We start from the raw sequence: 12,029 nt of genomic DNA, 5'->3' as shown, positions 1-12,029 counted from the left end.
AATATAAAACTTAAACTAAGTTACCCAAGCTAGATCTTGATCTTCAATAAGCTCGACTTGGTACACTTGCGAATGAAGCTTGAACTTGATCTTTAACTTTGAATTGCGTAGGCTTCACTTCATAATTCTGCCAACCTCCATATGATATGATCGTGAATGCTCGATTTCATCCATCCTCCAACTCGTTGTTTGCCTAGAATAAATACGAAAACACAAACACTAGACAAACAACATTAGAAGTAAATTGTTTGTTAAACATCATCAAAACAAGAAGGCCAACAATATATATATATTTGATGATGACAAATAATTTACAAAAAGAATATATATATATATATATATATATATATATATATATATATATATATATATATATATATGTGTGTGTGTGTGTGTGTGTGTGCGCGCGCGCGCGTGTGTGTATACATATATATGTATTCCACCAATTGAATAAAGTAGGAGAGAGAATGCCTCATAATCACACTTAGTGGAGATTATACCACATTATTGTATATGAGGGAATCCCCTTATATGACATATGATAGCCATTAGTCTCTCTATATATATGAGAAAAATATAGGACCTTGGTATCAAGCACAAAAACTTGTGTTTGGTACCAAGTTCCTTCATATGTGGATAGTTTTGTACCAAATTACTCCATATGTGGATAGTTTTTATTTCAAATTAGGGAGGGACATATAACAATCTTTTTGAGATGTAAGGCTAACAATAAATCAAAATTTTCTTTTCAAGTATAAATGGAAGATTTAAACCATTTCTTTCTTCATCTCTATTCTTTTATGTAGTGCAATTTATTCTTACGCTCACAGAATATGAGATCCGGGTTTTTATTATTTATGCTTCATTCGCTTGATTCTCCCGTCCATTGAGGATTCTAGTTCTCATCTTAATTTGATAGGCAATTTATGTTGTAACAATAGTAACCACTCATATATATTTTCAAAAAGATCCCATACTAACATTGTTAGTTAATGTGCGATCGACTTACCAAAAAACTTGCAATAAAATTTGGAAGAAAATACCCAATATGTTTTTAGTTTTGTCACTTGACCGCAAATAACTTTCAATAGAAAATTCCTACAAATGGTTATTTATTATTTTCAAGGATGTAGTTTTCAGATTTTTTTTAAGGAGGCCCATTATAATTTTTAGATTTTAAAAAGGATGTTTTTTTATTTGTTTTTTTATTTGTTTTTTTATGGGGAGCTACTTGTAATATTTAATTATTTTCAGGTAGTTCCTCTTTTTTTTAACGTTGTCTTGTAAGTTTTAGACTTTTAGAAGTTTTTTTTTGTAATTTTTTCATAATTTTTATATTTTTAAGGAATTCATTAGTAGTTTTTAGAGTTTTCAAGGTATTGTCTATACTTTTTAGAACTTAAAGGGGGTAGTTTATAATTTTTAGATTGTTGAGGAGTTTCTCTGTAATTTTTAGAATTAAATGAGTTTTCTAATTTTAAGATTTTTCAGGGAATCGTTTGTAGTTTCATATTTTTAGAGGGTTATTATAATTTTGATATTTTTGAGAGTTGTTTGTAATTTTATAGGTTAATATGCAAATATGAATGATTTGATAGGTATATATTAGTCTTGAAGGATAATGTTTGTTAGTGTAAAATTATAGGGAAATGACATCATGGGGTTAAGTGCAAAAAATCAAAGTTTTTGGTGGTTATTTTGAAATTCCAAAACTTATTACTAGATTTGAAAATTTTTGTGGGTTCAACGCCAAACGGCTAAACATATTAGAGGTTTAGTGAAATTTATCTTTTAAAAAAATAAGAAGAGTCACATGGTAATTTTTTGAAATGTAAGGCTAATAGTGCACTCTTTTATGTATAAAAGAAAAGAGAATTAAAATATAATTATTAGATTTTTTTAATTATGAATAATTAAAGTGAATTAGCAATGTGATTATTAGCTTTTTAAATTATGGATAATTAAAGTGAATTAAAAATTATGATTGGAAAAGAATTACCAAATATTTGACTATAATTAGAATTTTCTAATTATGAATTGATTTAATTTGATGAGGATTCTAATTATTGATAGAAAATAAACCCGTAATATAAGAATTGTAAATTAATAATAAATTAGCATATAACATGTGACATTGTTTTATGAGCTAGGTAGCGACATTTATGCATTTAGAAGTACACCACCAATTTCTCATTATATACAAAGACAATGGCATAGCTATATAGTGTCATGTGGTGTCACAGGACACCACTGGATTGCCTATTTTATAGATATTTTTACTTAACTTTACATGTATTTACTATGACACCACTAGGACTAGGAGATGACTGACACTAGGGGGGATAATCACGAGGATTACCTACTTCAATGAACTCTTAAGCTATATAGTAACACCACTAAAATAAAACCTTGACTTTGCCACTGTATAAAAGGAGAGATCCCCGGTCCATCGGAACGAATCAATATTTCCTTGCGTTATATAGGCGAGGGTTCATCTTATCTTTATATGCGTGAGAGCTCGCACCAAAATTTGGTGGGGGCACGCTTATGGAAGAAATTCGCCGTAGTACTTAGAGATTTTATCAAATCCAATTATTTAATCATGTATTAATGGTTCATCTAAATTTACTTCATTGTTTAATGACTTCATTGTTACTTTGATTAATCAAGGTCATTCATTATGATATCTGCCATTAGGCAGGAAAGAAAACAAATTGAGTCAAGTATGGTGGTGGTCATGTTTGTATCCAATTTCAAATCTTCTAATTCGAGTCAAAATTTCTAGTTTTGTTATTTGAACATCTTTGAACTCAAATTCGAAGAGAAAAAATTCATTGAATATTTATGAACTATTCAATGCTCTTATCTGTTAATATTCCCATTTGATATTAAACATTTAGCAAAGAAAATATCTACATTTGATTGAAAAGATGTTTTTATTTTACTAAATTATTCGATTGCTTAAAATTAAATTTAAAATTCTTATTTGAGATCTGTTCTCTTATAACTATGACGCACAAATATGCTTGCTCAATATTTAGTTATAGAAATTGATGCAAGCCTTGTAAGTTCGAAAACTAGTATGCTTACATCATGAGTGTAATAATGTAACGACGAGAGACTAAATTTTAATGCATAAGCAAATGCACCAAACATATAAATGCTTACATTGGATTCATTTAACTCACAAATACTAAGATTTATTTGATATCCGTGAACAAATAATTAGACAAATATTATATGAATTTACTTGATAATTATTCAATCGACTTCCACCCTTTATCCATATCCATTAAAGAATTAAAAGATTTAATTACGTGAGTACACTGGCTTTAAGGAAAAGAACCCAGGATTTTACGCATGGCATATCAGCTCAAGGATTAAAATTTATAGTCTTTCGAAATAAATAATTTCCATTCCATCACTGCAATCGACTCGGAGCTTTTGAGGATTAAAATTTGTTTATGCCCAAAATCTGTAACGCTAGCTGGAATAATACATATTGAAAGTTGATCGGCGATCCAGGCGATCCATCTCCATTTAGCATCCCGACATTCTCATTTTCGAAAATGATAGACAACGATGATGCCAAACAAAAACCTTGAAACAACTAGTAACATTCAAGACGACTTTCGCGAGCTGAAAATAAATTATTTTGTTCACATCTCCAGATACACAAGCAAGCACCGTTACCAGACCTTCGGTAAAAGAGAGAGACAACAAGTGAAATATAAACAAAAGACTGGATGTTGACGGTTGCTTTGCATGCCCTCTCGATAATGTTGGCGAAGGAGATGTATAAAACTACCCTTACCTTCAATGTCTTCGAATCGAGGGAGTACTTTTGCTGGCCTCAAAATATTTGAGCGCCGAAAAACATTGGTCGGTCGCCATGATTTACAAATGCAGGGGAGATGCCAGAAACCAAATAGCAGCAGTACTTTTCCAACACAGGGGAGCCACCAGAACCAAACAGCAGGCAAAATGACACAAGGTACCATACTTGAATCCAATCATCAGGTGGAAATTATGCAAAAGGATTGAATTGTAACAGGTAATCTTCTATAAAAAAATTTGGTATGGCAGGCAGCTAATATATACTAGTTTTGTACAAAGTTTTAAGAACACCTTGCGGAGGAATAATCACATCTAAGATGGCAGCAAAACCGAAACACGGGAAAAAAACAAATGGTCATGTTACCCGTGAAAAAAATTTACCCAAAACAAATTCAAATCTCTAGCTTTCAAGGTAACTCGGACCATACTGACATCCGATTACATATCTTATAAACATGTATCCATAATAGGAATTCCAACAAAAAAAGCTTTATTAAGCGCAAAGTACAAGAAAGAAAATGCATGCATCAACAGCTAACCACCACAATAATATTTCCAGCTTGAGGGATTATGTGTAGACAGGGTATTCAAGGGTGTTCCTCAAAACAAGGCAGCACATTCGACCTTGGTTATATAGAGAGAGTGAAGCATATGCACAGTGGGCACCACACTTCTGAGTTACAATTTTTCTAATTTGTTGTGCAAATGCATCATATCGTGCAGTGCTCATGTTGATGTGTTGTGGGCAAGGATATGATATTTAATCTACGGTAATAACTCTTGCAATTTAAACCTCCATTTTTGGGATATAATTTATAATAACTCTTTGCAAGAGTATGAGATATAATTTATAATTTATAACAATCACTATTAAAATTTTAACTTCTACATTTGGGAGTTAATGCTATTTGCCAGATTAATAAAATTCAATGATTTTCACTTCTATTATCGCATAACCAATCTGAACCCACTAGTGGTCTACTATAATCAAAAGTAGGCTTATCTCCCGACATACACAAAAAGAAACAGGAATCAGAGAATTTACCAGCTTTCCAGCTTTAAGTTTTAACTAGTAAATGTAAATGGTATACTTCTACAGCATAAACATAATTGAAAATCTAGTGGAAATAGCATTAACGAATTGGAGCTTTTGTAAAACCAATTAACAGTCTACAAAATTAACATCTGTAATTTAGAAAATAAATGCTAATTACTAAGTATCGCGTCAAAGTTTTTGATGTGTACATAACGTAATGCAATAAAGCAGTGTCAACTGAATCAATGAATTTCCTATCTGACCATGTGAACAAGTGTTTGCCATCTATTTTCAACTTTATATCAAAACTCTTATCCTTGAATAAACACATCTACAATAAGGATTCTATCATGTTTCAAGCTCAGGTCACTACACCTTAATCAATGTCTGATGTTGTCTTGGCTCAAGGCAAATACCATGCCACACTTGCATGTTACTGGTGAAATAAACTAGACATTACAAGTATCATCGTCAACAAAAGATTCCTTCAGCCATAAGATGACAATTTAATAACATAATGTTAATAGACTTCATTAAGCAATAGTTCATTAAGCAATGGTCTTTAGTTTTATAGATCGCAGATAACAATCAATATTGATAGAATAATAAAGTGACATAATAAAGTAATAGGAAAATTGACAAAAAATATCCCAGGTATACACAAATATTATTGAACAATAAGAAATAAATTTTCATGAACTTCTAGAAAGATTCTTTGTTACAACAAGGCCTTTGTGCTCATTGCAAGTATTGCATAACACTAAGACTATAAATAAGATGTAAAAGTAGTAAACTGGAGAATATAATTCAAGGATATAAAATCTGACTCTAATTCAGATCAGTTGAGCAGAATGCGCACAAAATACGTAAACAGAGCATTATTTCACTCCTGCCATTAAAAGGCACATTGAAGGGTACAAACCCTACGCGCCATAGCAGGAGTCAAATGTATAATGCGGATTTGGGCAGAAGTGAAGTGCTGACAAGATACTTTACACAAAAGGAGTTTAGCAGGGTTCCTGAGTCTTTATACAACAATGATTTCACAACTACTTGTGGGAGGAGGGAGTATTTCAGACATGTGGATTCCAAACACCAAGATGTCAGCATTTTCATAATGTAATAGGCAAAAAAAAATCAGTCTAAATTAATGAGTTTCCTTGCATTTCATGGCAAATGTTAGAGAAATACAAGAAAATATTCTGATAGGGAATGATGTGGTACACACATAATTAGACCATACTCATAACCAGAGATAATATGTCACGAAAATATAAACTTCTGTTCCTCCTCCAATGGATTCCATCAAGAACCTTATTGAACTCTTCAGGTTTCTATCGTGAGACTTCATGTTCCACCTTCGAACCCCAATTGAAATATGTATTCAAGTTAAAATGCAAAATAACCACATATGACAACTAGTGCAAATTCCAAATGTCAGATCCCCATCTGTAGTTACCACTTAAACAATAAAACCCTCAAGAGTTTCACCAAATGTAAAATAAGGATCAAATTGTTGGAAACATTTAGAACCATGCTTCCCCCAAGACCCCTGCCTTTTAATCCATCTTAACTATTTCATCACCCCAAATCCATGCAGCATTTGAGAAATGGTTAATTAACAGGTGGCAAAAGACATGCTCCTTCTGCATATTCAGACATCACCGTGTATAAGGTGGTAGAAAACATAAGACATTATTCACTAGGAACAGTCTCTCAATCATAAATCCAGAATATTATCCCAACAAATGTTAAGTTTCTTTGCTTTGGTTACCCACACTTGTCTTAGATATCTTGCATCCATATTAAACTATGCCATCTCAGGAATAAACAACATAAAAAGTGAGATCATTATAAATTGCCAGAAAACTTGGAACTTCTGCATACTTCAAATGTCATTCTCTTCAACATCAACAAGCATAAAGATGTGTGTTAGTGAGTAACTTGGTAGGATAGGGTTTTCCATCACCCTGAAGTTGGTTAAATCAGCTACTACAAGAGGTATAAATGCACTCGAGAATGTTAGCAAACAGTAAGCACATAATACACAATCAATCCACAACATAACTACTTATAGACTAACAACAAGAAGAAATGTGTCAAAAAGTATCGAAGATATGGTTTTCCATCATCTGCACTTGGTTACTCACTAAGGGGCACCTATGTGCTCATCGAGAGTAACCTTAATATCCTTCCCAACAGTGTGGAATTTCCAAAGACTAAGTCACGGTTTTTATGGTCACTTGTTGAACCAGGATTTAAGGACATTGTTAACCCCATTATACACACATAACTCAAGAGAATGTGAGCATACAGTAAGAGCATAATGCGCCATCAATCCCTAAATGGTGGTGTGGCCAAACTGAAAACTTTTTTCTTAATGTTACGACCCTGCTTATGCTCAGAAGAAATGGTTCTTTCATGTGCCATATGGAGTTCCCTCTCATATATGAGCACAAAGCTTCAAGAATTCTTGTTGTTGAACTCAATCCAAAAAAACAAAGCAGCATGAAATTATCCAGAAATCTGAGGTCGAATTCTATACAGTCTCATTTATCTTGCTCATAGAAAACTTAACAGTGTATAATCCATCTCAAAGATGTCTGAATAAGCATGGAAGAAACATGATTTCATACATCACACTAGGGCCTTGCTTGATGTTCTTAACATGAACCAAGTCAAACTTTCTTACACTGAGATAAATTAAGTAGGAGTGCAGTAGATGCCCTGACCAATGATCAAATGCTTTTGACTTCTAAACTCAACTCCATAGAGTTTTCCCTCGTCAATAAATAGCCCGCATATCTGCACTACACTTTCTTTTCCAAGCTTGTAGGCATCATAACAAAGGGCTTCAGGTTTCAGGTTTTCCATAGCCTACACCATCCTTCTGAGATCTTAAATCTGTGTCAATAGAGACAAATCCACATGTGATGACCAAGGCCCAGGCGCACCAGCCAAACCAGTATTAAAAACAATTAATGCCTTCATTTATAACAGCAGATTGTAAAATGATTGCAACAGTCAAATCAATAGTTGCATTATCACAGGAATTTCATTCTTGTGCTGAGAAATAAGACTATAACAATAAGTACAGGGTAAAAATGTGCACCTCAGTAGTAACCAGAGCCACTGCCACCCAAATATCCACTACCACCCAAGCTACGGCCCGAATACATTGAGGAATATGAGCTACCACCAACCTACAAAAACAAAAGTATGTGTAAGAATTAAAAAATATTTCAAGAAAAGGAAACAAGAGTAATAAACAAGCTTACATTAGATCCACGAGGAAGATAGCTGCTATTATAGCTTGACGAGTACATTCCACCGACATCACTACCGCTAACTGAACCTATAAGTAAATACAAAAAAGGGGAAAACATTGGTTAATAAATAATAAAGAATGGTAAAAAATGGCAAATGAATGTTATGCTAGATAAATGAGAGAATTTTGTATACCTCCACTGTAATCCATACCCTGACGGCCACTGTACAACCCATCCTGACCAGAAAGAGAACTACGACTGCTTCCATATCCCATATGAGTGCGTCCAATCCTGTTAAACATAAAAAATCTTCTATTACTACAAAGTACAAATCTAATTCATACATGAATCACAGATGCCCTTGCTAAAATGATAGAGATCACTTGATTGGATAAAGCAAACAGACCTGTCACCATAAGGATCACTATACTGAGAGCTGCTGCCACCGGCACCATATTCCAATCGAGCTCTTGACTGACGCATGCTCACATCAGCATACCGGGGAGGAACATCATCCTACAATGCAGTTACCAATCCAGATTGCACGAAAATGAGACACATAAAAAGTCACAGCTTTCCTTAAGAATAAAGGAGTAATAAAGAACATATGCCCACCAATTCTGAGTAAGGGCGCTTGGATCCTGAAATTGAATCATAGTCCCGGCTGCTACGGCCTTCTCGGTAACTTGGAGCAGGCCTTTCAAGTTTTCGGCCATAACCTTCTTCTGCATAGGCTCTCCTATCTAGAGCTCGGGGAGCACTACGAGGAGCAGGTATGTCAGAGTAACCTGATCCACGAGCAGAGTACTCATCCCTGTAAGATGAACGCCTTTCAACAGGCGCTCTAGGTGCATATTCAGCGACAGCTCTATTTCGTGGGGAAGGCTCATCTCGCCTACTGTACGCCCTCTTTGAGCTGCTTTTGGGGTAAGCAGGAACTGTAAATGATAGCAGGAAAAAGATTCAGTAATATCCTCTTAGGGTAGATAAACAAAAAGAAGTGAAGCTTATCACTAATGAGTGAAGAAATTAACCTGGCGGCCTCTTGTCATAGGATCTCTCTGGTGGAGGTAAACGCCTAGGCCTCTCAGTCGCTGCCATGAAAGGACGCTTCTCGCGGTATGGAACAGGATGCTTAAATCCGCGAGCACCAATTGGTGGACCCCGCATACTGATTGGTGGACCTCGCAAACTGATTGGCGGACCCCGAGAAGTTATAGGTCTTGTTCCTCGTCCGAGGAACCTACGAGGAGGTGGAGGACGACTATAAGAGATATGACCAACTCTGGGAGGACCTCGGCTCATCCTAAAATCTCCCCGAATTCCACGCTTGCCTCTACCTTTCTGATGAGGTCTAGACAATCTAGCCCTTACTTTTACCTAAACATTACATCATACAAGATGTAAGCCCATGGAGAATTACCACAAAAATTTAGTTCATGGGTAGTGGATTTAGAGAAGACTGCTTCAACAGAAAATATATAAACCTTATGATCTTCTCCCAGCTCCTTGTTGTTTATGCCTTCAGCACATGCAACAGCATTATCATGGGTGTCAAAAGATACAAACCCAAAGTCCTTTCTCTTAGCAGAAGGCATATTCCTAGCTAGCTCAATTTTCTCAATTACACCATACTTCTTTAGATACGCCTTGACACGGTCTTCATCCCATGCAGCAGGCAAACCATCAATAAAAACAGTCTTGACCTGAAATTAAAATACACAATCACACAACAATTATGAATTAAAAGATATATCGAAAACACAGACATGATTATAGTGTAATGACAAAGTCCTAATACAATACTATTAGCTAGTCCATAAAAAAGGATAGATTAAGTTAATGCGTAAATGAGCATGGTCGAATAAGGTCTAGAAACTAAAATTAAACCAACATAGTTGTAAAAAGCCATTTACCTGAGCCATGATCTCATCGTCTGGTTCAATGTAAGAATCAGCAAAAGAAACCTTTGCATTTCGCTCAGTTCCAAGGAAGACGTCCCTCTTCTGCAAGAGCCTGAAAGCTACCATTGCTTCAGAACGTGAAGAAAATTCCAGGAATGCAAAACCACGATTCATTCCTTCATTGTTTGCATCTTCAACCAGGGTCAAGTCCTCAACATTCTCAATTCCAAAATTCTTCAATTTCTCCTTCAACTAGACAGATTAAAGATATAGCAGTTATATACATTCTCTTTCGAATGAAATGGCTAAAAGAAAACTACAGTTCCAAGACATTCAGGCTACTTACATGTTCCTTGGTCCAAGTCTTGCAAATGTTGCCCACAAAAATTGTGTCACTGTCTTGACTGGGAGAAACTCCACACTGTTTCCCATTTACCTGATCAATATAATAAATAGACCATTGCAACCACCAAGATAAGTAACAAATTATTCAGCAGACAGTAAAAGCAACAAGAGTTGGATCAAATTAGAAACAAACCACTGGAGCCTTGAGCTCTGAAGCAGCGCGTTTTGCTTGTTCAACCGTTGCAAAACGCAAGAAAGCAAAGCCTTTGTTTTTCTTTGTATGAGGATTCATCATGAGCCTAACTTCAGTAATTTCCCCAGCCGCACTAAATACCTTCCTGAGATCATCTTCAGTTGCATCCTTATCCAAACCCCCAACAAATACTTCAAATTCCTTTCTTTTGCGGTGTTCCTTAACAACTTCATGGTGTTCTTCATCCTCACCATCAACCTCATGTCCCTCGTCTTCACCTTCCGCATACTCTTCACCCTCAGCATCCTCCCTGCCATCCTCCAGTCCTTCATCTACCAACTCGGGTTCTTCCCCTTCAACCACATTCTCCTCTTCACCGTCTTCCTCAGCTTCCTCACCCTCCAACTCCTGCTCGGCATGTTCCACATCTCGCTCATCATAGTCTACTGCAGTTTCCTCTTCAGCTTCATACTCTGGTTCATCCTCAAGTTCTAACCGTTCACCTCTACTTTCTTCTTCTTCTTCTTCTTCTTCAAATGGCTCCTCCTCTACATCTATATCCAGAATCCATTTACACATTACCCATAAGGAGCTAAATAACCCAAAAGAACAAATAAATTCCTGAATATTTCTTATTTTGATTACAAAAAGGTTGTGCGCGTGAAAAAAAGGTAGGGAGTAAGGAAAACAGTCTACGTTCTCAGGCTGCCATTTGGAGCATCCAAAGGGTTAAGGGTTTGTGAACCTTATCTATATAAGGTGATTGAGCATGAAATATATAACATGATTTGCAGGATTTGGGAGAAACACAAACTGGTGAGAAATTTCTCCTTTTGACAAGATTTAGATATATAAGTTCATGAACCTTATCGAATTTAATAACATATTTAATATGGTTTATATTCAAAAGATTATATAACAGAACTTGAAAGACTTGGATAAAACAAAGAAGAATATGATGAAGATACAACTTTTGAACTAAGAAACACAATTACTAAAACAATCATTGTCTCGAATAAAGCTACAGAAGAAGCTGAAAATTGCACTAAAGAAACACCAAGAAAATGAGCAATCAAAAAGGATAAACTTTACTCTCGAATAAGAATATTTGCCCTAGAACCAATCTCAATTACAATTTAGAGGCAATCAAATCAATTAGCAATAAAAAAGAACGTTAGACAAAACAAAACCTTAGAAACACACAAACATCAAGAACAACAAAGTCAATTAAAAAAAAGAACAATCTTTTACAGATCAACTCTTCAAAAATCGTTACCTTGATCATCAACAGAGCCATTTACATCCGATTCCTCGATCGAGGGTTTCTTATCCTCGACAGTCTCCTCAATCTTGACCTCTTCAACCTTAACCTCCTCTTTCGTCTCAACAACCGTCACCTCCTCGGTCTGCACCGTCTCCTCCGCCGCCGCCGCCGCGGCCTTCTT

General features: G+C 35.3%; 1 protein-coding gene across 1 annotated transcript in view; it reads right to left on the bottom strand.

Annotated features, from left to right (window-relative positions):
- The window catches only part of LOC109847661, a 12,781-nt gene continuing 4,357 nt past the window's right edge, over positions 3,606-12,029 (bottom strand). Inside the window, exons 2-13 of the mRNA XM_020416891.1 lie at positions 11,861-12,026; positions 10,585-11,138; positions 10,393-10,482; positions 10,059-10,298; positions 9,630-9,848; positions 9,177-9,522; positions 8,758-9,080; positions 8,549-8,658; positions 8,336-8,433; positions 8,152-8,228; positions 7,986-8,076; positions 3,606-6,519 (exon numbers count right to left, since the gene is read on the bottom strand). Of these exons, the coding sequence (XP_020272480.1) occupies positions 7,987-8,076; positions 8,152-8,228; positions 8,336-8,433; positions 8,549-8,658; positions 8,758-9,080; positions 9,177-9,522; positions 9,630-9,848; positions 10,059-10,298; positions 10,393-10,482; positions 10,585-11,138; positions 11,861-12,026 (2,313 nt within the window). The 3' untranslated portion in view covers positions 3,606-6,519; position 7,986. The remainder of the gene's footprint in view (positions 6,520-7,985; positions 8,077-8,151; positions 8,229-8,335; positions 8,434-8,548; positions 8,659-8,757; positions 9,081-9,176; positions 9,523-9,629; positions 9,849-10,058; positions 10,299-10,392; positions 10,483-10,584; positions 11,139-11,860; positions 12,027-12,029) is intronic.

This window comes from Asparagus officinalis, chromosome 7 (assembly GCF_001876935.1).
Source record: "Asparagus officinalis chromosome 7, Aspof.V1, whole genome shotgun sequence".
Classification (NCBI taxonomy): Eukaryota; Viridiplantae; Streptophyta; class Magnoliopsida; order Asparagales; family Asparagaceae; genus Asparagus; species Asparagus officinalis.
This window is presented reverse-complemented; position numbering and strand designations above follow the sequence as displayed.